Source organism: Osmerus mordax, chromosome 11 (assembly GCF_038355195.1).
Source record: "Osmerus mordax isolate fOsmMor3 chromosome 11, fOsmMor3.pri, whole genome shotgun sequence".
NCBI lineage: Eukaryota > Metazoa > Chordata > Actinopteri > Osmeriformes > Osmeridae > Osmerus > Osmerus mordax.
Window position 1 is genome coordinate 9,275,255 of NC_090060.1, and position 24,793 is coordinate 9,300,047.

General features: G+C 42.1%; 5 protein-coding genes across 6 annotated transcripts in view; 1 reads left to right on the forward strand and 4 right to left on the reverse strand.

Moving 5' to 3' along the window:
* tyw1 (tRNA-yW synthesizing protein 1 homolog (S. cerevisiae)) overlaps nt 1-16,828 on the reverse strand; it is a 34,635-nt gene extending 17,807 nt beyond the window's left edge. Inside the window, exons 1-11 of one of the 2 annotated variants that reach the window (XM_067246939.1) lie at nt 16,669-16,828; nt 16,286-16,413; nt 15,873-16,007; nt 14,109-14,210; nt 13,071-13,265; nt 12,371-12,646; nt 11,133-11,246; nt 5,820-5,940; nt 2,745-2,797; nt 2,500-2,618; nt 1,359-1,468 (exon numbers count right to left, since the gene is read on the reverse strand). In XM_067246939.1, the coding sequence (XP_067103040.1) occupies nt 1,359-1,468; nt 2,500-2,618; nt 2,745-2,797; nt 5,820-5,940; nt 11,133-11,246; nt 12,371-12,646; nt 13,071-13,265; nt 14,109-14,210; nt 15,873-16,007; nt 16,286-16,413; nt 16,669-16,735 (1,420 nt within the window). In that variant the 5' untranslated portion in view covers nt 16,736-16,828. Of the gene's footprint in view, nt 1-1,358; nt 1,469-2,499; nt 2,619-2,744; nt 2,798-5,819; nt 5,941-11,132; nt 11,247-12,370; nt 12,647-13,070; nt 13,282-14,108; nt 14,211-15,872; nt 16,008-16,285; nt 16,414-16,668 lie in introns of those variants that run through there. The other variant, XM_067246940.1, reaches the window with a different exon arrangement.
* Nucleotides 16,829-17,257: 429 nt separating this feature from the next.
* On the forward strand, nt 17,258-19,179 carry sbds (SBDS ribosome maturation factor). The gene is made up of 5 exons (XM_067247055.1): nt 17,258-17,462; nt 17,808-17,937; nt 18,069-18,269; nt 18,464-18,628; nt 18,850-19,179. The coding sequence occupies exons 1-5, from the start codon at nt 17,335-17,337 to the stop codon at nt 18,976-18,978; spliced, it is 753 nt and encodes a 250-aa protein (XP_067103156.1). The 5' UTR covers nt 17,258-17,334; the 3' UTR covers nt 18,979-19,179.
* Nucleotides 19,180-19,946: 767 nt separating this feature from the next.
* On the reverse strand, nt 19,947-20,848 carry LOC136952326 (claudin-4-like). The gene has a single exon (XM_067247057.1). The coding sequence runs from the start codon at nt 20,843-20,845 to the stop codon at nt 20,195-20,197; it is 651 nt and encodes a 216-aa protein (XP_067103158.1). The 5' UTR covers nt 20,846-20,848; the 3' UTR covers nt 19,947-20,194.
* A 1,025-nt stretch (nt 20,849-21,873) lies between these two features.
* On the reverse strand, nt 21,874-22,509 carry cldnj (claudin j). Its single transcript, XM_067247058.1, has one exon. The coding sequence runs from the start codon at nt 22,507-22,509 to the stop codon at nt 21,874-21,876; it is 636 nt and encodes a 211-aa protein (XP_067103159.1).
* Nucleotides 22,510-23,451: 942 nt separating this feature from the next.
* On the reverse strand, nt 23,452-24,105 carry LOC136952325 (claudin-like protein ZF-A89). Its single transcript, XM_067247056.1, has one exon. The coding sequence runs from the start codon at nt 24,103-24,105 to the stop codon at nt 23,452-23,454; it is 654 nt and encodes a 217-aa protein (XP_067103157.1).
* Nucleotides 24,106-24,793: the final 688 nt, after the last annotated feature.

Genomic DNA, 24,793 nt, shown 5'->3' on the forward strand with positions numbered 1-24,793 from the left:
ACTAAGGAATTGGCACTTCAGGACAATCAGACCTTCTTAACTAAGCTGACTCACTGCTATTGCAGCTGAAGAAGGGAGATAATAATAATAATAATGATTTCCTTCATTGCGTTTGATGGGGTTCAGCAATGTTTTTAGATGTCTTGGCTTGAATCATTAACGTGCACTGCTACTGTCATCTTGTATTGTCATCACATTTGTTTGATAGAAAGATGGATGAACAATCTTATTTTGGCAAGATAAGTGCAGGAGCAGCAACGTGTAAAACTACTAAGCAACAAAAATATGAAATAATAATCCGTCTATGGAAACAACCTGTCAGACTGCTATCCATGCCAGCCTAAAATAAAAACAGCCAAAACTTTCATGACTAACTTCAAATGAAGACTGACGTAGAACCTGCGCCATCAGGAAATTCAGCCTGTGCTTTTCAGAACCTCTAAATCCTGCAGTCAGGAAGAGGTCATCTTGTGGTGACAAGTGCGTCCCAATCCAGACAGAGGTGTGTGACAGCCGCAGGTCAGTCAGGCAGACAGGGTGATGATGACTAAGTGAGCCCAGAGACAGTGCAGCCGGAATGCTGAACCATATCACTGTAAGGTGAGGACTGAGGCAAACTGTCCTTCAAGACATCATCTTAAAATCTACATCTGGTATCTTTCATACGATGAGACAGAAAAATACACTTTGGCAGAACTTTACCTTAACCATCATGTAACTCCATACAGTAGTTGTAGTAATACCTACAATAAAACATATGAATTGCTTTGTAATTAAATTGTATTATGTTTTTGCGGATAGGCTATTACATACCTGGAATATCTTATTACAAGGGCATAAGAGGACATAGTATTGGGAGGGGATGTAAGGAGGTAAATGGATGTTACAAAGGGGCATATGAAGGTTGTGTTACCAAAACAAAACACATGATAACATCCACTTACCCTTGGAGAGCCCAACCTCCCCCATACCAAGTTTCACTTGTGTAATAACTTGTACCGCTAAACCATAATTAAGTGGAACTACAAAGCAATACAGCACTATGCAGTAGCACATATTGGTAACAGTCAAAGTTAACTCAATGATTATGTCATTCATTAATGATGTCCCAATTCCAAAAGACAAATGACCCAAGAGAGATGGGAGAAGATGATAGAATGAGCTGGTAGAAAGTCTGTTAAGTACAGACACATCAGGATGCAGGGAATGAAGTTCAGGCAAGTGGATGCCACAGCTGTGAGGATGATTGATGACACCGTTGAATGGGATGTGTGTGTGTGTGTGTGTGTGTGTGTGTGTGTGTGTGTGTGTGTGTGTGTGTGAGCATGTATTAGCACACACGTGGTGTGCGCACTGACCTTTGAACTGGCGTATCATATTCTGATGGTTTTCCATGGCTTCCAGCAAGATCTTCTCTGGAGGGTCCATTTTCCAGCGCCACTCCATTCCCACTGGGTTAGTGTGGTGTCTGCCAGGACACACAGAGACGATGAGAGGGGACAGCTCTGGTCACCCCGACCCCAGACACCGGCTCACGTCAGCAGGCCCAGGCTGGCATATCTATGCCCACAGTGGGGTGCCTTGGTAACAATCCAACTGGCGTCCACTTCTAATGGCCTGTCCTGAACCTTTCAGCTCACCTCACATCACCAAAAGGGCATGGTGGACAGCAGGATAGCTGTTTGCACTCATTCACAATAATTCTATGTAAAATTATAACACGTAGATATAAAGAAAGGGCATCCAGTGTTTCTTTATTCCAGACCTGACTCCACAACCTATGATCGAGCTCTTGATTAGCTGTACCATGTGATCCTGCAGTAAGTGCAGGGTTATCATGAAAATGTGCCAACGCTTACAGAATTCAAATGCGGTTTCACACTCCCCAACATCTTTGGTGCCCCCTGGTGCTTGACCATGGACCAAATACATCTGTGCCCTAAAGAATGCCTAATACCTGATGCCCCAGATTGGGCACCTCAAGTGAAACTGGCATATCTTCCCTGACAGACTCCTCATTCAGCAGTCACACACAGAGCAGAGACATTTCACCAGAGGTTTTAAAATTCACCCTCTCTGCAGTAGCATAACGTGAGGAGAAAGGTTCTCGCCCTCTCTCTCTCGCCCAATGTCACGATGCATCAGCTTCTACCTTTCCATCTCCCATTAGCCCGGTCATTAATCAGACCCTCGTTAGTCACTAACTCATTAAGCTGACGGGTCGGCGATGACGTCAGTCCATGACAGGGATCGCTGATTGTTCTCGGCTTGAGTTAACAACGTGTCGCGGTTGAGAGGAGAATATGCCTGAGTAAACGAGGGTAAATGAGAGATCGCCGACACTCGACCTTCACAGGGCTATAAGCAGTGCTTACAACATGCCTCTGCGTTCTGATAATCGGAAGGGGAGACAAAATCAGAGAGTAAACATCCGTACAAGGCAGAAGTGGTTCCAAAAGGCACATGATTTAAATCCCTCCAAATAATGGATGAACGTACCTCCAGCAGAAGACACACTTGTTAGCACAGGCCAGGCTAGGGGTCGTCTCCATACACCTGTGAGACTCAATGCCATAGAAAGTGTGTTTGTAGCAGCCTCCTCTTCCCCTCAGCATGGACTAGATGGGGGGGGGGGGGGGGGGGGGGGGAGTTAGTCACCCACGTGCCTCACAAAAGATGTACTGTGGCATGAGGATAGTGTAGGATATGAAGTTTGACATTAAAGATTCTGGATTCTAAATTACCTTGGTCCAACGACACAGCTTTACCCCTGAGTGAGTTCCAATCAGTTTGTATCCTGTATGGAAAAGAAGAATTAAGTTTATTAGTGTGATACACTAACCCTGGAGTCAGGTGGCTGAGCGGTTAGAGAATTGGGCTAGTAACCAGAAGGCCGCTGGTTCGATTCCCGGCCATGCCACATGACGTTGTGTCCTTGGGCAAGGCACTTCACCCTACTTGCCTCGGGGGAATGTCCCTGTACTTACTGTAAGTCGCTCTGGATAAGAGCGTCTGCTAAATGACTAAATGTAAATGTAACCCCAATTACCAACTATTCCAGATGACCTGCTGAAAAACTGGAGAACAAGTTAAATTTCTTCGCATTGCAACTACCTTTTATGTAACTTATTACAAGTGTACCGCAGTATGCGGTCAGTGGTCCACTGTAATAAGTGGTCACTGAAATATCTTGGCGGTATGAATAAAATAAGATTCCAATGAAGCTCAATCATTCAAATGAGGTATGCAACTTCAAAAAAAGTGTCAGATGTGATGATGTGTGTGTGATCAAGGAATTATGGCTCCCTCCCCCCTCCCCTACCTCTGAAGTCAGCCCATCAAACAGAATACTTTTATTTGCCTCCTTTATAGAATCCAGATACATTCCAGTGCCTGGGCTCTTCAGATCCCCTCTGGAGGCTCAAGGAGGGCCCTCCATGGCATTTCAAGAGTGCAACATTTAAATTGAGTTTCTATTTTGGTCCCTGGTGAAGAGGTAAGAAGCAATTTGTGGAGGATTGGAAAATGTTAGACATTCTGGGTGCATAGAGTTTAGAATGGACACATTCAAGTTGAACCTTTCATCTGTTGGTCATTGTGAGCGTCAGTTTCTGTTGGCGGCAACAGAAACAGGGGGGCTGATGTCAGTATATTGAATGACTCCAATGGACACCAATTCTATCTGTAAGCATCAAAGCTGCATTTACCACTGACCTCAATGCGCAGGGGGATGACTATTGTTTGAGGAAGCTTTATTCAATGCAAACGCATTGACACAAACAAAAGAGAGAGAGAGAGAGACAGAGAGAAAGAGACAGAGAGATGCAGTGTGTGTGGAGGGTGGGGTTCCAGGTTATTTGACAAGCCATGCAAGTCTCTGGGCAAACTCATGTTGACCCTCTACCTACACTACTACTATCAAACCTCCAGACAATATCTAAGCTTTAGACATACAGGCTACAGCTACAGTTCACACTGATACTCTAACAGGGTTCTGAAGGGCATCAGGCAATACTGTCTACTGCCACTGTCTATAAAATGACGGTCTCAACACTTGTCATATTGTATTAGCGTATGCACTGTCAAATGATCTGTTAGCTAATAGAACCAGCAACACCAAAAACATTGCACACATTGTCTGCAGTCGAGTGTGTGCACTTGGTAGGAATATTCTCTTACTACTGGCTTGAGCCTCCGAGTTCATAACGCAGAATCAGATAGACCATCATCAAACCAGGTCTCATTGTACCAGAGTTGTATAAAGTTACGTAAAGGACTGCTTAGTCTCTTCAGGTCTGTCGATACAGAATTCAAAAGAGTCTCCCTGAATATACAGCAGAAAACACCACAGTTCCTAAAAGGAAACAAGGGCCAGGTTTGAGAAAGTGTGTCCAAACACATACCAAGTTATTTAATCTCAAATCGAACCTTGTCAAGCCTACAGGGACTTTGTGCAGTCGACAATAAACAGTGGACTAGGGTCGATAGTTGGTCCTTGGGGAAGGCTATTACACGGTTACAGGGCATTTTTATATGTTATATAATCTCACAGTGGAGGGTTGTTGCCGACTACAAGTGAGCTGAGCGATAGTTCTCACGGGAGGGCTAAATCAAGGCTATGTGTTCATAATACTCTGTGCTTGAGCCTGGGCAATCTCTAAGGCATTGCTATGCTGACAAAGCACTACCTTGGGGAATTTGCAGTATTGTATTTTAATCTGTAATATATTGTATATACAGCAAGTATAATGCAAACATATATATTATATGTCACACACCCTAGTGGCTTTGGAGTAGTACTGCAGAAATCAATGTAAACACTTTATGGAACCAAGGCAAATGCCTGGTAACACTCTTTACAGTAGCCGATAGTTCTGCAGGGTTCATAATTTCCTAGTGTCTTTCTCCTCATCAGCAAAAAACACAAGATGTGTATGTGTGGGGACAAATATTGTCATATCAGTGAATACACAGAACAGGGACTGGTCCCTCATGGAGGGGTAGGCAGAGGGGGGTAATTAGATGGAGTCGAGTCATTAAGAGCCATTAGGACACACAGACTCCCCAGCACCACTCTCTTCTGCACGCTGAGGATGGGATGATTTCAGATGTTTGCGACAGAAGCGAGAGAGAAAGACTGCAGTGCGGGTTGCGACTTCATTTAAAAAGCTGCCTGGGTAAACAAGTCTGTAGCTGGCAGGAAACAGAGAACGGTTGCCTAAATAAATATAATCGAATGTAAGGTGCAGACTTTCTGGTGTTTCACTGGTACAGAATGGCACAGTAATTAGCTTCAAAGACCAGCAAGCTGAAAGGTTGGACAGCTTATCAAAAAAAGCTTCAGAGAATTGCGCTCAATAGAAAGTAGAAAAAACTGACCTGCCAATCATTTAGAAAATTATACATTTCAGCAAAACAAAAAGTCTAATTGGCTTTCCTCCTCCTCTTTCTCCACCAAATGTACAAGCGTGTGGTGGTTTTACTCTTGAAAAATGAAAAATATGTGACATGACTTAATGACATGATTCTTTTTGACACCTTCATAGGACAGTAAGCTTAAGAAGGTGTTTTTAAGCTTTTGGAACCGCCAATGTTGTAAGAGTAGTTTTCATAGAAGAAGAAAATATGCTTTAATATATTGCATAGGTTTTTCAGAGACACCTAACAGAATTTATATCATCATTGATACAGTATGTTGGTATTTGCGGAACATATTGCACACCTTGATGTGAAGTGTGAAGTGAAAATGCCAGCTTGGTTCTTGCCAGGCCAACCTTGGTCGCTTCTCTCGTCATGAAGGTGTGGACTTGCGTCCTTACCTTGCTTGGTCAGCGCTTCCCTCAGGGCTGGGGTGATCATCTCTCTCCTTTCCTCTTCCTCTCCCTTTCTCACTTGTTTCAGCTTCACCATCCAGGGTTCCCCATCACCTTCCTCTTTGCTCTGGGGCAGACAACAATGGGTCAGTTTCCTTGTTTTAACAGGAAACACATGCCAAAAGAAAATACACAAATTCCCATTCATCCAAGTACAGCAATGCTCAGAAATTGTACATAATATTCTTGGCAAAAATAAGAAGGCCTGAAAGTTGAAAGCCCATACCATGCATTCTCAATGGGATATTTATACTGAATGTGTCAAGTTATTCTGAGGGTTGGGATATCTTTTTAAGTCAAAAAGACAAGCAGTACCAATTTCACATCCTGTTCTCTCACCCATGAAAATGGTTTGATGCAGTCCAAACAAAATGTTCAACACAGAAACAGACCATTAAACAGAACACTTCCCATCATCATAACCATGCATATTGTTTTGTAAAAAAAAAAAAAAAGCCTACACAAACCCGCTTTTAAATTATATATATTTATAGAGGAAGCGACATCTGATGCAATGTCAGTGTGACCATATGGACTTCTCTGAATAGGCACCGATCTGAGGAGATCTGGAGCTTGGTCTTGGCAAGCGGGTGGCAGAGCCCTTGACTCTGGCCAAGCTGACTGCTCTACGCCCGGGAGGGTTTGCGATGACTCACTGAGCAGCAGGGATAGGGTGGCTGTACATTTCCCTCCAGAACAATGCTGAGAATAGGGAACCTGCAGCGGGAGAGCACTTGACCAAAATGTCATGAATCATCATGTAACACAGTGAAAGTATTGGGAATGTCGATAGTGGCCTGATTCATGCACTGTATACAGAACTCCAGCAGGGCCACTACCAAAGCCTGCAGCAATGGAAATGTAACAGAAAGAATTATTTTTGGTCAGGAAAAAAGGGGGAATAAGTTAAGTAGTAAAAGTCTATTAAAATAAGAGGTAGAAATGGCTATATAATGTGTCTAAACTGACGTTAGATTTTGAGCTAAGCCATTTGTTCCACAGTAAGCCACGAAAATATCTTTATGGAATTAGGTTGGGACCATACCTCCACATTGGAACCCTCACAGGCTCATTCATGCTTCATCCGTCAGTCATTCTAATCACATCAGAGGCGTTTACTATGGAGATCCATAGCTCCAAGGCATCTGCTATTTACAGTCATAACCAAAGATTGATGAACTCCTGCCAGAAGGTTTACCAGATTTATAATTAGGTACTGTGTTAGCAATTTGAGCGATGGCCTTGTTCAGCGATAGCGTCATACATCCCAATTACTGTGTTAAGGCACACAGCTTGGACTTCTGCACAGGGATCTCCAGAATATGCCATCCAAGTGTAGCAGGGATCTTCAGGTGCTAGTTATGAGTGGGCTGACACCCTGTACGCATTCATGTGTGTTTGTTTGTGCACATGTACATATTTGACTCTGTTCTCTGAGTGGTGGCATGTCACACCATAGATCTGCAAGTCCAACTCCACGACTAACTACTAACTTTGTTCAGCTGATTCCAAATGTGAGCTTTGAAAAAGGCTGTAGACAAATATGACACAAATTACTACCAACAACTGTATGCAAGCTCAGACTATTTACTCTTTCCACAGTAATTTATCATCAGCTTTTCCATTTATTTATTTTATACTACTGCTTATTGCAATAGATCAGTGGAACAGCATCATAATGATTCCAGGCTATGTTATGATTTTTAGGAGAGCAACTGAATTTAATTCAAAATGTTACACACAGTTACACCAGTGACCTACATGGACAGAGAAAACTCCTTCATCTGTTCAGCACCTCTTTACAAACCTGGAACTGAATTGCACTGTTTCTCCTCTGAATAAAGTCAATGACCCAGACACCATAGTACATATCCACATTGTTTGTGTGTGTGTGTGTGTGTGTGTGTGTGTGTGTGTGTGTGTGTGTGTGTGTGTGTGTGTGTGGGGGGGGGGTTCTGTACAAAAACACGTGTGCTCTAAGTGTGACCTCAGGTGATCTTTTGAGACTTGTAGACATGCTATGGTCACTTATCAACCAGACACTGTAGTGTTTGAACGCCCACAAGGATGGGTCTGAGCACGCGCTGAGACTATGAACAGCACTGTCTGGCTTCTGCACCTGGGCTTTCAATAGGACGGTGGAGTACTCCAACCAAATACCCAGGAATCCCACCGCTCTAATGCATTTTGTTGTAGGATGGGTGACAGCGTGAATAAGTAAGCCACAGCACTGTGTCAGGCTCAGACAGAATCCTCCTGCCTCCCCTGCATACAGAAACAGGATTACCAATCCGTGGTGACATTAAGTCTGAAAACCCTTATTTTTTTTCTCCAGCATTTTGGCTGTACTTTGCTCTAAGATGGCACTCTTCTGTTCTTCATCTGAGTATGTGTACAGATACTATATGGCAAGTAATTATGTTATTATTACATTTGTGTATTCAGAGAGGGTAAAGCATATACTCAGCACCCACAAGAAGAGCTTGCAGATTCCAAGTCATGAATAAACCTATAAGGAGTGACAGAACAGGGTCATCTCTCAGTAGAGGGCTGCGCTCTGTATCCCAAGCGTGAGACAGGCCTGACACAGGCGGTCAGCGGGAGGGAGGGACCGAGAAAGTTTGGGTACTGAAACAAACAGGCTGCGACATTCCACCAAGGCCTGGCAGGTCTGGGTAAGGCTGACACACATCCATGATGACGGGCAGACACAACAAAGCTGTACATCTCCAGCTGTGACTATCACTGACCCCCTTACGTTTAAACTGTTCTACTTCACTAGACACATAAAAGGCTCCATAGCAACACCTTACCGTAGTAGATGGATTATCTACACTAGAGTTACTACAGTATTTCCAATGGACAGTTTATCTACAAAAGAGCTATGATATATGTACCAGAAAAACAGCTGAGCATCGAGGCTGACGATCCATTCTGTACTCACTATCTGGCACAGGTCCCAGCAAAAGCCGACAACAGCACTTCTAAAGCAAATCTGTCAGTAGCAGAAAGCCTCAAAGGACTTTGTGTTTCAAATGATGAACATGCGTGAGAGGCTGTTTTCTGAAGTGATCCATCATGTGAATCAATGCAGGGCTCTAATGGAAATGATGCAAGTAACAAGCAGAATCAATGTACATTAGAATTAACTGCCAGGGTCAATACATCAACAGTATTTGACACCCAAGGACTACAATTGTCAACAATCTCTGAGTTTATGTTTTGGGTGAACTACCTCAGTTTCTGGAGGGTATCAACTACAATGTGGCATTTTGGAATAAAGACACACTGCAAGTAACCCAGTTAACGGTAGTTCAAGGTTGGCTACACAATAATAATTGTGCCAATCATTAACTTCTGGATACAGAGCTTGTTTTGTAGCCATACAGTAGATCAATTAATTTCTTATAGCACACAATACCAACAAACAATTGCATTTTAGGATAAACTGTATTTTTGAGCAATACATAAAAAAATGACAAGCCCACGGTCTTGTCAGTTGTCTGCTTGACACATTTAGCTACCTGAAAAACACTGCTTCTGACAACACCAAGTAGTAGAACTGGCAAATGCGTAAACAACCCTGACATTAAAACCCTGTGTTCCCCTCTCAGTTTCTACTTCTCATTAAACTTTGGATGATTGAGTGAATTAAAAAGTTGCAGAGGAATAACTGATGGCTTGGATGGAGCACAGAGATAAGATACTAAATATAGAACAAAACTGAAATCTGAATGTTCACTGGCACTGAAGGCTGTAGCTAGCAAATCTTTCTTTAAATTCTTTGAAAAGTTATACATACTATATTAATTTACATGTAAACTATCATCATGATCTGAGCACACACGTATACACACAAACACACACCATTCCCTGATGATCTAGAACTTTCACACCTGTGACACGCAAACTCACTAATTCGCCTCAGGAAAACACGACAGCTGAAATTGAGGGAAAATAACTTCTTGCTCCAAAAGTCATTTTTGAAGTTGTGAGGTGACATGGAGAGAGAGACATCGTGGTCAAGAACATGGGTCAAAACTAGTCTTGAGTGATGGCTGTCCCTGCAGACTTGACAATTGCATTTTGGTCCTGTCTGTCAGTGTCAAACAGCAAGGATGGTGCCCAGGAGATATCCCTGTAGGTTTGGATAAACGGAAGGGCAAAGTGATGGGCATCATTGAGTTTTGGGGCTTTTTAGTTTATTCATAGAGCATTTCTGTCCATTAGGGGTACTATGTAGTAAATCAATCAGCCATCAAAACTGTTAGTCCAGCAGTACACATGCCATGCAAGTGTACTGCAAAGTGACTGTCAGATGCAAACAGTCCAAACACTTTCCTGTTTGTGACAAATGCTGTATGGCACACAATGAATTTCCAAAATGACTAATAAACATGTCTATCTACACCTACATGCCTAAAGCAGCATGCAATTAAAACACATCCCCTAATCTTAAACCAAAAATGTTGTTCCATATAGGCCCGTCTTTCAGAGGTGGTATGAGTCTGTTGATAAAGAAACTCGTATGCACTCATTTGCCAGGGGTGACTTGTGTGTTTGAATGGAGATATTTTGTGGACATTTAGATCTTTACCATTCCAAAATAAAAAGAACATGTCAATAAGATAAACAGGAAGAGCAAAGACACACTTGCATCTCTTACACCTTTTTTCCCCTTCTTTCTCCAGCAGTCACTACATGAGAATAATTATGGTTGCCTCTGCTCTCTTTTGAGTCACTCGTTCCCACAACTCTGCAGAGTGGGCGTCCTCGTTCACAGCTCACTCTTACGCAAGTTCCCACTTCGCCCGTTGGTCCTGGTGTCTATCAAACCATCTGGTGCTCCTGTTTTTCCTTCAATGAAACCACGTTCCCTTTTTCCCTCTACTTGACACAGTCATGTATTATACTCCCGACTATGACCACGCTGGTGTTCCCTTTGAGGCCTTAACACACATTGTGAAGAATCCAGATAAGGTGCAACTCTGTTAATGAAGCTTATTTTCACTCCTCTCCTTTTACCCCTGTTGCTACATTTCCAAAACACTTGATTGCAAATCGGAGGATTAGGTGACCTTTGACTGCATTGCGCAAAAGTGTATATTCTATGTTTGAACATGATAACAGACTGAATGAGGTTTGAATGACAGAAAGGAATTGTAGAATACTCTAGTCAGCACTGAAGCAAAGAGAGTATGTAAAATGCCACATGGTGCTATGTCTCTCCAACTGTACAGCGTGTGGTTGCTGTCTGACCTTGACTTTCTTGAAGCTGTTCATGATGTCCCCTAAGTCCTCCACATCTATAACCATGCCTGGCCTCTTCTCCTGTCCAGCTGCTTCATCACTACTGGAGTCCAGTAACTTCTCCTGCAGAGAGAGAGAGATAAAGATGAAGGAGGAGGGGTAAAAAAAATCAGTCAAAGGAGGCAGAACAGCTCATCATGGATGGATGGAGGGGGGGTGAAACACAGAGGGGGGGTTTGGAGGAGTATATGTGTGTGGGTGGGGGGGTGGGGGATAGAGAGGGAGTTGATAAGAGGCTCCTCTCGCTTCACAAGGATTTTGTGAAGAGCATAAATCCATAACTAACTAAAATCACTTCCGTAGTTAAACACAGGGGCCCATAAGGGACACATTTATTACACATCATTAATCCATCTTTTGTTGGGGCGCATGATTAAATAAAAGAAAAGCATATGTATATTTATTCCTTTCAAGCATTAATCACAGTACGTGTCTGATTAAAAAAGATTTTCCCCCACATGGTCTCCAGGAAGATTAAAGACTGGCTAAATGGATGTGCTCTTGATAAATCAGAATGATTAACCTCCACGGTAGTGACCTACTCTCTTCTTCAGTTGAATGTCACTCCTGCTGAGTATAGTGCCTTAGTCAAAGACAGGAAAGAGAGTTTCAGAGGCACGTTACCATGACAATGTGTGCAAGGAGGGGGTGTGAGTGTGTTCGTGTATTGTAGTGGTGAGGAAGATGGTGTGTGTGTGTGTGTGTGTGTGTGTTGCAATGATATCTTTAGGTGCCAAACATCTGTCAATACAAAAATGAACATTTGGTAACTCTGCAATGCTGTATTGCTTATTAAATCCTACCATAACATGTCCATGACACCCACTATAACAATAACAAGAGGAAATTACAAGTAATTAATTAAACCCTGTAAACCAGTCAAATATTTCTGGATTAGTTGAAGAAGCAGTTGACAGAAGGGCAACTGCCCACAGAAAACGATGTGATTTCAAGAACTTTGTGCTCCTTTTAGCAGTTGTAGCACTATGACATAATCAAACACACACAACGGCACTACTAGTGCACTTGCTAATAAGGTAGACGGATTACAGACCCTTGCTGAGGCCAGTCTCATAGACAGACGGGCATTCTGGTTATGTTGCAGACTGCTGTCTCCCTGAGGTATTTAATGTTGCACTTTATAGAAAAATTTGAGAAAAAGAGCATGAGTCACAACTTCATAATACCTCCAAGGTGGGTGCTCCTGGAGGAGCCTGCTCCTCCTCTGGCGGCTGCTGGTTCTTCTTCTTCTTTTTGGTCTTACAGGTACAGTTCCCCAAGCAGCTCTTCTTCTCTCCCTTGGACAGGGCCTGGAGCCGCCCCAAGAACTTTGCTTTCCACACCAGGAAGTCAGCCTTGATGCTGCCGTGGCGACTATTCACTACGTTGCAGTCCCCCTCTCCTCTGGCGAGGACACGGACGCTGCTCAGCATCCACAGCCACTTGTCCACATTTTTACAGACCTGAGGAAGGGAGAGGGGCAAAAATATTTGCACCCTACTGTCATGAGCTGAGACAAGAAGGCAAAGACTAGTAATGATGGTAAATTGTTTGACTGAGTATTGATTGATTGATTGATTGATTGATTGATTGAGAAAGTGATCAACTCGAAGTATGAACTGAGAACATGCCACTAACAATAAACACATCAGGGGCCATATTCACAAAACATTTGATCTTACCACTAAGAGTTCTCTCAAGTAGCAGTAAAGTTTATAAGAGTTTCTCCTAAATCAACAAGTTGAGAGTTACCTTTAGCCGCAAGATGTTTTGTGAATACGGCTCTAGAAGGCATTACAGGAACTCCATTGGTTGAAAGATTGGCACACAAAGCAGAGTCACACAACTATCAATGATGCTACTTCATCTCGTATAACAGTCTCCTACCGTGTTGTAATGGCTGACATAAACAGAGTTTCCAAGCCCAAACACTGAATATCTCAGGCCCTTCAGATATGTTTTCCCATATCTGAAGTCAGTGGATGCCTCCTCCAGCCACTTATAGAACCACTTTGCATTCTCTGTAGGCTGTCCATCAGTGTAGGTGGCCAATAGGAACACGCAGACAAACTTGTTGGCGCACTGAAGAGAGATAACACTTAAATCGTTCAATGCAGCAAACCGTTGTAAAAGACAAATTAAATGGAATATGTTTATAAAGAAAAGGTTGAGAGGGGTTAAATTATTCAGAGTCAGGAAAGGAATATATGCATATACTTCGGCATGCCAAGTAAAAGTAAGATTTGATCAGTGAAAAAGTAACACCATATAGACCTGTGTACCATGATGCAATGAGATCCACTCTCATGCTGAGCCAACATTAAAAGAACAGAGCCCCAGAGGTCAGGCAGGGGTCTCTCTCTCTCTGCTGCTTGCCCACAGCTCCTTAGTTTTCTAAGGAGAAAGGCTCTTTGACATACATGCTAGTCAAGGCAGAGGGGCTAAAGACTGATGGTTTATCAGTGGGCCTGAATGACTTGGCATCTGTAACTGAATCTAAAGCCTGATACTGGACGGCTACGCTAATTTCTCTTCAGGTAGATTTTCCTCTCAGGAATTACGACACGGTTGCCTTTGAATAAATTGCAATTTCCTCTTTCTCATCACACCTCTTCTACTCATTTTTCAGATACTGCCAAGTGCCCACAAAAAAAGGAATACGGATGAAAATAATCAATCTTTCCCCGGTGGGACAATATTCTATAACCTATTTCTCCCCTGTGCCAGCCATTTGATGGATTGAAGAACTAGCCAATTTAGGGGGAAGCTTCATGATAGGCATTAAATTCAGACAATCATTTTTTGTGGTTGGTTCTTGATACAGAATATTGAATATCACCTAAGTAGGTAGGTAGAATATCGTGTGAAATGGGTTGGTCAATGGCCTGAAGGAAATTTTACATAAAAAAGTGTAACCAAACTTACCTCATCAGCAAGTCTATCATCTGGATCGTAATCTTTCAGGTTGATCACCTCAGCTGGCAAGCCCAATGCTTTCACCTCATCTGCCAGTTCCTTAGCAAACCCCTTTGAGAAAGCACATTGATTTTTGTTCTGTTTAGACATCTGCCAACAGATAATTTTCTCCACAATAATTACACATCTCAATGAGTTTATTGATGAACGTTTTTTCTTTTACTGATTTGTGCTTAAGGGTGTTTGAAGTTCAGGGAACTATTATATACAATCAATACTACAGTAGAGAATTGACATATTTTGGTTAGGTGTTGATGGTATCACTTATACACTTGATACAAACTGCCATATTAGGTTAATGTGTTTATTTAATTTTTACTTTGTCTATTGAAATACATGTGGTATTGCTATGATCTTTGCTATGCTGCCAGGCACAGGGCTCTCAAGTTTTCAAGACAGGCAAGAGTGACATTTCCCCTCCCCCAGCCCCCCCTCAAAATTAATTAATTAATTGCTTTTTACCTGACATCTTTGAAAGGCAGTAATGATTAATGCATCCATGGCCAGGATATAATGATAAAGTATGACATGATTTTAAAAGTGTAAAACATCGACTATGCAAAACACTTAAATGTATTTATTGCTAATAAAATTATTAAGCCTATTATGAAAAATATGTTTATAATGTGACAATATGTCAGTCATCGTGTGATAATGAAAATATGACTAGGCCTAGACTCAGGGGCAATTCTAGGATCAGACCTTTAGGGGTGCTCAGCCCCCAATGACAATGTGACATGAATACAGTGCCTTGCAAAAGTGCAAAAACCCCTTGCTAATAACAGGCATGCAAACAGGTCAAGGGTGAAAAAGGTGAGAAGGATACGGCGAACACCCGACCCTCTAGGGGGGTCCGGGGGCATGCTTCCCCGGAAGAAAATTTATTAAATGTTAAAGTTAAACGCATGAATCTGGTGCACTTTGAGAGCAAAATTAAGAGGCTCGATCTATGTAAAATCTGTGCTCTTGTAAACAATGTCATGTTCTTTTAACCATAAAGACATTTTTTGTATAGCATTGGTTCCATAGCCAGTTGTAAAGTTGGGAAGCACGGGTAAAATGCTGTGTTGGCCACGGCCACGAACGTAGGTTATTTTGGTTTCAAAAAGGTGAGGAGTTTGCATGCCTATAAATCCCTAATTTCACTGGATAACAATTAATACATTTATGTATTATTATGCAAAATATTGAATGAATTAAAAAACTAAAGATGTCCCTTTCTTCATGAACTTTTTAATTATTATTATTTTTAGGGGTTCTGAGATTAAATTTAGGGCTGCTTGAGCAATAGTGCCATTTTCTGATAAGCTATTGTGTAGACCTTTTCCTTTTTTGATTGGGTGATAAGTGGCAGGCTCGACTAAGAACTCCAGGGGAGACGCGCTTGATTCCTGCCGGTTCCATAGTGAGAGCGGCACGGTCAGAGAAGTTTCGGTTGGGCGCTGCGGCATATTAAATATAAATAGTTTTTCCGTGTGAGAAATACAATGTGTGGCGGGAGTGCGTGACAAAAGACCGAAATGAGTGACTGTCACGCATAATGTGTGACACTTGAGCCCTACAGGCACCTGACCACACCTGGGGACTTCTGGCCTGTGAAAACAAATTAAATGCATTTCTCACAAGCAGTGAGTAAAACCCTTTTTCAAACAATGCATTAGAGCTGTCTGATACTACTTGTTAACTTTTAACCACGTGAGTGATTGAACATACCTTGGCTGTTCCGGTCTGTGATCCAAAAAAGATCTTCACCCCAGAGATATGAATGACAGACCCCTTCTCCACATTGTTGCTGTTCTTTTTCACTGCTTTGGATAGCCAAGGCCACACTTGGTCTGAAATACTACTCTGATGAGATAAAGAGATGCAAGACTCTCAACTCCTAATGCTGCCACAGCTGAATATATGGAGCAGAATCCCGAAACAGATTACAAAACAAGAGAAAGGGAAGCTATTTTTCCAGTTTTAATTCAGTAGGTTGTCTGCTTGTCATGCTAGTATCTAGAAAAATTGAATGTTTTTATTTAGCAACCAACTTCACAGACAGACCTATATGCAGAAACGGATAGTGAAATTAGATGGCACAGTGCACAGCAAAGGCAGACATGACAGGGGACATGTCTAACCTGTTTCAAGGCCATCTTCAGAGAAAACCATATTCCAAAGATGATGGCAGCCGCAGAGTACAAATACAACCTGTTCTGCCATACTGAAATAAAGTAGCCCACACTGGTACTGCGTGCTTTGCTGGAAGCTGAAATACAGGAAGTTTAGAATTTTAGCTGCATGAGTAGCTACTGTCAACAGACTTATGCGCAATGTGCGTATGTGTAATTCTGCTCTCAAACTTCGAAGCTCAAGAGGGCCTTTCAATTACACAAAAAAAGTCTAGATACGGCAAGGTAGCCTACAGGATAGCAAGTGAGCTAGCTAGCTATCTAGTGCTGTAGATAAGAGCAGCAGTATCCTCTCTCACCTTTGAGATAACAAGTTGTTTCTGCTTACTTACCATCATTATCAGTTCCAAAAACATGGGTGACAAGACTCAAAACTATTACTGTCAAAGTCAGCAACATTGTCGACTGAATGTCTATCTTTTGAGGTAAATAAGGCACACAATACTACTAGCAAACGTTTTATATCAAAGATCTTCAGCAAGACGATGCCATACTTATATCATTCATTGTGAGAAATGCATTTTGGGATTTGCAGTTTGTACCGCACTTGTTATTTAGCTAATGTTTTGTAGCTTGTGTACAGCAGTACATGTTTGCATATATCCGTATCTGTAGCTACATTTTGTAAAATATCTTACATTAAAACTCTCCCAAATTAATGTATATGAAAAGCCCAGCTAAAACTGACAAGAAGACCCCATAAATTGAGTGTAATACACAATTCACCTATCTAACCACACTTTATAGCTCTATAGCTAAACAAATGAAAACAACTCTATTTTTGTAACTAAGTGTGGTGGTTGTTATGGCTCCGTAATTGTTTGAATATAAAAAAAAATCATTTTTTAAAGTGCTGAAGCCGTAAACTCGGAATATTATTATCCTGTTCGTTGTTTCAGTCCGGAACTTGAATGAGAACTCATAGCAGACGAGAGCAGCAACAGTAACGCACGCTTTTTTATTTCAAGACAGAGAATTCTGTCGTTACAAGGGAAAATATGTCCATATTTACGCCAACAAACCAAATTCGACTTACTAACGTGGCGGTGGTGAGGATGAAAAAAGGGGGGAAGCGATTTGAAATTGCCTGCTATAAGAATAAAGTGATGAGTTGGAGATCAGGAGCGTAAGTGATGTTATTTGGCCAGTCAGCTAGCTAGCTACTGTAGAGGTAGCTAGCCTAGGATTTTATGTTCAGTGTTACAGTAGCTAGAGCTTGTGCTTTCGCGGCAAGATTATTACTAGTAACTACAGTAGCCTAGCCACATTTTGTTTTCCAGCCTAAGAACAAAAACCTTTCTAACGTTTGCTAGACATACTTTGTAAGAAAAAAAAATTATTAATAGGTACGCGCCTTGATTGTACTAATCCATGTTCAGCCATGGAAACATGAATGTACTGTTCATTTACAGTCTATGGTACAGTTGTTATACATGTATTGATATGTCATATTTTGACCACGTTCCGATAGAGAGAAGGACCTGGATGAAGTATTGCAGACCAATTCTGTTTTCATCAACGTTTCCAAAGGTCAGGTTGCTAAAAAAGATGACTTGTCGAACGCCTTTGGAACAGAAGACTTGAACGAAATTTGTAAACAAGTAAGTGCAATGGATTGTACAACTGGAGTAACCACTCCTTTAATATCACTTTCACAACAATCACAGGTTATGATTGTGGTAATGCAGTGAGCTTCAACTAGCAGTAGTATTTGTTGTTTCTCATCTTACAGATTTTAGCTAAAGGGGAACTCCAGGTGTCAGATAAGGAGCGTCAAAGCCAGTTGGAGACTAGTTTTAGAGACATAGCGACCATCGTGGCCGAGAAATGTGTCAACCCAGAGACCAAACGTCCATACACAGTGAACCTCATAGAACGGGCCATGAAGGACATCCACTATTCTGTCAAAGCCAACAAGAGCACTAAGCAACAGGTAGGATCGTTACCTGTGGTAACATCTTCTAGTCTTACTCTTACAATGCTCTTTCACTTGACATCATAGACACATAGCACAATTGAAAACAGTTGTGTGTGCAAGTAGCAATCTGTCTTTTATTTTCCTTACAATTCTGTTCAGTTTGCTTTAGGAAGGTATCATCCTGCTAACAATAGCATTCCTTTATCCAGGCTCTGGAAGTGATCAGACAGTTGAAGGAGTCCATTCAAATTCAGAGGGCCCACATGAGACTGCGTTTGCTTCTGCCAGTTAAGGAGGGCAAGAGGCTAAAGGAGAAATTGAAGCCCCTCCTTAAGGTGGTGGAGAGCGAGGACTTTGACGAGCAGCTGGAGATGGTGAGAGATGGGCCATGCTGGAGCAGCATTAACTGTGACATTGTTTAGAGGGGTCAACAATCAGAACCATAGCTTAAAAACATTATGTTAAAGTTATATTCAAGTGATTCAAGTCTCCCAGAAGCAGCATGCAACATTGGAATGTATTATAAGGAATAATGCAACTATTCTCCTTGTCACTCTCATAAACTTGCATCTCTTCATTTATCGTCCTTCCTCAGGTGTGTCTTGTAGACCCTGGCTGCTTCAGGGAGATCGATGAGATGATTCGCTGTGAGACCAAAGGCAGGGGGTCCCTGGAGGTGCTCAGCCTGAAAGATGTGGAGGAGGGAGAGGAGAGGCTGGAGTAGGCGGCCTGTAACATAACCTTACCAGGACTGTGTATCCATACTAAAGTACCGTCCTCTTCCACCGAAAACTGCTAAGTCATTAAGAGACTGGTATTTTGGATCCATTTGAAACCACTGGTGCCCTTCTTGTGTTCGGCCCCTGTATATTTGAAGATTATTTAAATAGATATATCTGAAATAAATATTTTTCTTCTTTCCCTGGATCATTTCCATTGCATTTGGGTGTTTTGCTGCCTAGACAAGGAATTTGAATGCATCAGAAAGACTTCTGATATGTACTTATTAACACAGCTTGAGACATGAAGAGTATTGGCCGGTTTTGCCCATTGTGTTGACCATCACTCAAGAACTAAATGCACTGATTGTTGACTACTAGTTTATAATATAGCTTTGACCCTTTCATTTGACCTGGTGTGCCATTTAAGTCATATTTTGCCAAAGTTCCATATTTTCAAACAATAAACGTGCTCCTTATTAAATTAAAAAAATAGACACCAATGTATTGTAGAATTCTTATTTATTATTTTAGTGATCAAAATATAAATTAAAATGATGTCAATGTCACTATTTCTGAATGCCAAACAATGTGATAGAAAGGATATAAGGTATCTCACAGTACATTACTAAGACATCCTTCCAACTATCTGACGATTTAAATGCAATTAGGTAGATACCACCTCTTAAATGATGTGATTCATTTGAATGCTATTAGACAACAAATAATGCATACAGTATATATTTGCTTAGAACAAAACCAAATATAGGGCAGTTTTTGTTTTGTGTAGTTTTACACCTGCAGATCTGTCCAATTGCCCAAATTATTCATTGACATGGTACAATGTTAAAAGTTCACATGTTCTTTATAAAAACACACCATGCTTAACTAAACAAGAGGTGCTACAGGCTTCCTATTGGATAGCCATGTGTTCATGGCTTGACTCAAAGTCTATCTATTATAGTAATTGGTGTAGTAAAATTATTTCCTTTTCCAAACAAGAAAAACTTCAAGTCAAAGTAAAAGCAGAAAACAGTCAATCCTAAAATAATGTATATCCCATTAAGCTGAACGTGTACCCCAAAATCCTCACCCACTATACACACATCTCAAGTGCCAGTTGATATTTTACAATGCAATCATTCACACCACAGTAATGAACATATCGATATATGATATCATTAGTAAACTTCATTTATTGTCATAAAGATAGTTATCTACTCAGATGGGCAGTGATCTCTCATACTGGCTGTGTGTGAAAGCAGTTCGGTGAATTGTATTAAGAGGAGACTGGACTTCCTGCTCTCTCTCCCCCTCAGCCTGTGGTTCATATGTGGGGCATCTGGTAATAAGAAACCCTCCTCCTGTTACCAGTAGAGCAGAAGAGATCCACCCCAAGTACAGAGCAGCGCCCCAGTCCCTCTGTAGAGCCACAACTCCCTCCAGTGGTTGACTTGTGTGATGACATGTCCAGGCTAAAGGAATCATCAGCAGTATACCAGCAAGAACAAAGACCCCACCAGATACTACCTTCACCTGGGCTCTTTTGGGGAACCAGACCGTTCCAACCAATCCCATGACAACAGCAAAAGCCCCAGCTCCAATCGCCGCCATGATAAGGGCTCTCCAAGTGCGGAAGCTTCCAGAAAGAGACATGAGGGACTGGTAAAAGGAGCAGTGCAGGCTGCCATCATGCTGTAGATCCCAGTGGTCCCATTCTAGCCACACCCCATCCCAATAGGCGGGCAGCGTGGCTGTGGTGTTATCCAGGGTGCCACTCACTCTCCACAGGGACAGACAGCGGGTGAGGATGGCACAGATCCAGCCTGTCATTCCGAGACCCTGTGCAGCGATCTCTAGCTGTCTCTGCATTCCCGAGCCCCTTGGTCTTTGTGGATCTACCAACTGAGACAACTGTAGCAGAACAGAATGGGTGTTTATGAGGAGTGTGTTAACTGTGTATGTGTGTGTCTGTCTTTGTTTTGCATGTCTGTTCGAAGTGAAACTTGTCTACCCACATTCCTGAAGAGGAGGGCGTGGAGCAGCTCCGCAGCTGGGAATGAAAGGGAACTCCCTGTTTTTCCACACAGTTTCATAACAACCCATTTTTCAGGTTTGCTGCTCAGCAACTCAAACAAAGATGTGACTGTGCTTCAGACAGCGGCTACCGTCTTTGTGGCCTATGAAACTGAATTGTTACAATGATTTTATTGAGCAGTTTTTATGTGGTCCACGATAAGTCAGTGCCTTCTTATTATTCTATCTTCAGCTGTTACAGACCTTTTAAGAGCGAAAAGGGCAAGGATAAGGTGGTGCTGTATTTGATGTAGTACTGGTATTTTATTGTATTATCTTGCAGGGTTTTAAAATGAAAAACTAATTTCCATCTTTATTTATAGTTTATAAAAAAAAAGCCTAAAAGAGTTAACTAAGATCAAGGTTTCCTACTCCCTACCGTACAAGATTAGATGTACATTTATAGGACTACAGTGTTTACTATCATAACTGGAATAGATGAAAACACATTAAAAGCAGGCTGTACTTTTAGACAAAACTACAATCTGCAATTAATACATTCAGATTCAACACAGGAAATAACCATTCTATAATTATGTGGTTAACTCAGTGAAAGTAGTGCCTGCAATAATATACTGTTGACTTAAATGTTATTTCTCCAACTAACCCCTTGGTCATGGATAACAAACAATGAAGATGTTTATCGTAAAAAAGAACCTTGTTTTTTATGAAAATTCTCATACCTTTGTATTATTGATGACCTGAACTTGCCACGCTGCTAATTCAACATAAACTGAATCATGGAATTTGGGTGAGACTACACATTATGCCAAACAAGCTTGCAAGTCACATGTCTTTCCAGTTCACTTCCAGACAAATTCTCTTCACACATAGTTCTTGATGGCATAGCCACTGGAAGTTGGCGTTTTGGCCCGTGTATATCCGCTGGAAGAGTATCTGACCCTCTCAGGGGGGCAGCTGGAACTCAACAGCGCCCCTCCACAGAACAGAAGGCCAGAGCTCACCCAGCCCACATAGATGGCTGCCCCCAGCTCCTTCTTCAGAACCTCGGGGACCCGTGGGTTGTGGAAGTCCCTGATGATGGAGTTTGCCGTCCAAGACACAGCCACCACGGTGGTGAGGCCCGCAAGGGAGAAGGTGAGCCCTGAGGACAGCACCACGCGTGCCTTCACTCGGGGATGACTCAAGCAGTTGGTACAACGGGCACCCAGGAGGAAGATGAGGAAGGCCAGGCAGCCCAGTACCAGGCTGATGCAGATGAGGCCACGGGCAGCCTGGAGGTCAGGAGACAGGTCCAGCAAGGCGTCGTAGATCTTACACTGCATCTGTCCCGTGTGCTCATAAACACATGTCATCCACAGGCCTTCCCAGAAGACCTGCATGACCACCAGGTGTTGGCCTATGAATGCGGTCACCTTCCACATGGGCAGGGCACAGATCAGTATGGTCCCTGCTAATCCAATCATTGACAGGCTAATGCCCAGCACCTGGAGAGCCATAGGTTGGTATATCCACAGTCTGAAACCTGGGGTACAATAAGAAGAAGGGAGATTGTGTCATTCACAATAGTAGGGTTTAAGTCCATAATTAGCATTATACATGAATGTTCTAAAACTTTCTGTAGACCATGGTGATTCATGATTCATTATGTCAGTTCCATGAAAGTAAGTGGCTCTTCCCATAACTGCAACACTCAGTTAACGTCACAAAATTGCTGATGTTGTTATGACGTATGTCATTTTTCACAGTTTCTGTTGAGAGATCAGCACACTGAACGACTGTGTGTCAGTATCGTCAACCACTAGAGGGCCCCCTACATTTGGACTATTTGAGTACAATTTGAGCAAATATTTGTATTATACAGTATAGCTCTTGTATTTGCCAGTTGCACTCAAAACTTTGTAAAGTAGTATTTCATATATGATCTAGAGTGACTCTTTATTGTGGGCATTGCCTGAGTTGGATAAATGTCCTGAATCTCTGTGTTGAGACTGGCCTTCCATAGACTTAAAAGCAATAATACGTAAGCTAAGTTGAGAACTATGAAAGTAGAAACTGTTAATCACATGATGTGATTTTGGACCATTAGGCAATAAAAGTAGCATTTACTTCCTGCTCATGTTCAAGTTGGTGAAAAACATGAAAATGACTAGGTGAGGTCTCTGAACTTTGGACAACACCCTATTTTTTGGTAATGGTAAACACATAGAAATATAAATCTAGGTCATTGGTGAACCATCTTAATAGCACATATATTTATGTTTTTGAATGATTCATGTTTATATATTCAAATCAAATTTGTTTTATATAAAACGCAAGTACAGTTTAAACTTGAGGTTTTTTACATACTCAGCAGCAAGCAGCAGACAAATCCTTTCTGCAACAGATTGCTTTTCTTGAATTTTTCATCATTGACATTCACCTGTAATTTAAACTCATATTTAAGTCTTTGTTGGGGTCGAGTCAGAGCCCACAGAGCCCTGTTTAGAATGTCCTCCTGAGGACTTGGCCAGCAGATATTTCACAGAAGGTGCTTTGTCTTCATTGTGGGGCAGGAGCCCCCCACCCACAACCAGCATGATCCCGGCCGCCCAGCCCATATAGAGTGAGGCTCCAAGTTCCCTGCGCTGGGCATCAATAAGCATTGGGTTGTAGAAGTCCCTGATGATGATGCTGGCCATCCAAGACACAGGAATGAAACACAAGATCCCGCTGATAACAAGTGCCACCCTGGCCATTACCATAGCCTTGGTTTTTGCCGCCTCCTCCACAATGAAGTTGGTGCACATGCTGCTGACAAATGCCATAAGAAGGCCGACAAAGCCTGTAAGAATGGATACCACCACCAGGGATTGGACGGTCTGCAGGTCAGAGCTCAGAGCCAGCATGGAGTCGTAGACCTTACACTGCATCTGTCCAGTGCTCTGAACCACGCAGCTCATCCAAATGCCCTCCCAGATAGTCTGAGCTGTCATAATGTTGTTGCCGATGAAAGCGGTGACCTTCCACATGGGCATTCCGCACACAAGTATCACCCCTATCCAGCCGAACAAGCCCAGGACACTGCCCAGCATCTGCAATCCAATTGAGGCCATTCTGAACAGAACCTCTGTCGTTCACTGCCTGGTTGTTTGAGGGCATTTCAGAAGCCGATTAGGTGTTATGTCCATTTAATTAATACAATTGAAAGGAGTGGGGGGTTATAGTTTTCTATACATAGAATACCAGGCCAGAAGGGTTCTTTGTGACTGAGAACAATGAATGTGGGGGTTTCCTTTCTTCTCCTGACTGGAGAAGGCGATCATCTTACAGAAACTTTGTTAACACCAACAAAGGAAAAGGTGTATTCTTATGTGAAAGTAAACAGGACAACAAGAAAACAGCATGTGAACATATCTATTTGCATATAGAAGCCCTCTTTGTCTTTGTCAAATTGTCTAAACCAACCCTCTGACAGAACCCAAACAGATTCTGAGAATAAAACCAAGAATTTGGTTTGTTTAACAGATATACTTTGCTTTACAGACACACCTTAGTCACCAAACCTCCAAAACCAGCACAAGAGATGTTGTCACCAAAGTCACGGTATGCTTCACTCCCCAACCGGTTTGAGGACATTCCATTTTAATTGGACCAGATGAAAGAAAGTAGAGATTGAAGAGAATCTACTATGGTGTGTGGGGACTTGACCACCAGTGAAGTGTACAATTCACAGAATTATATGGGAGTTGTTCCCAAAATTATATGAGAACAACGAACGCGTAAAGGCCTCCCTCACAAGGC

Excerpts from the sequence above, each read along its gene's own strand:
- cldnj (XM_067247058.1), bottom strand. The coding sequence starts at position 22,509 with ATGGCTCTCCAGGTGCTGGGCATTAGCCTGTCAATGATTGGATTAGCA.
- LOC136952326 (XM_067247057.1), bottom strand. The coding sequence starts at position 20,845 with ATGCAGAGACAGCTAGAGATCGCTGCACAGGGTCTCGGAATGACAGGC.
- sbds (XM_067247055.1), top strand. The coding sequence starts at position 17,335 with ATGTCCATATTTACGCCAACAAACCAAATTCGACTTACTAACGTGGCG. Across the intron at positions 17,938-18,068 it reads TGAACGAAATTTGTAAACAA|ATTTTAGCTAAAGGGGAACT; the intron begins GTAAGTGCAATG and ends CTCATCTTACAG. Across the intron at positions 18,270-18,463 it reads ACAAGAGCACTAAGCAACAG|GCTCTGGAAGTGATCAGACA; the intron begins GTAGGATCGTTA and ends TCCTTTATCCAG.
- LOC136952325 (XM_067247056.1), bottom strand. The coding sequence starts at position 24,105 with ATGGCCTCAATTGGATTGCAGATGCTGGGCAGTGTCCTGGGCTTGTTC.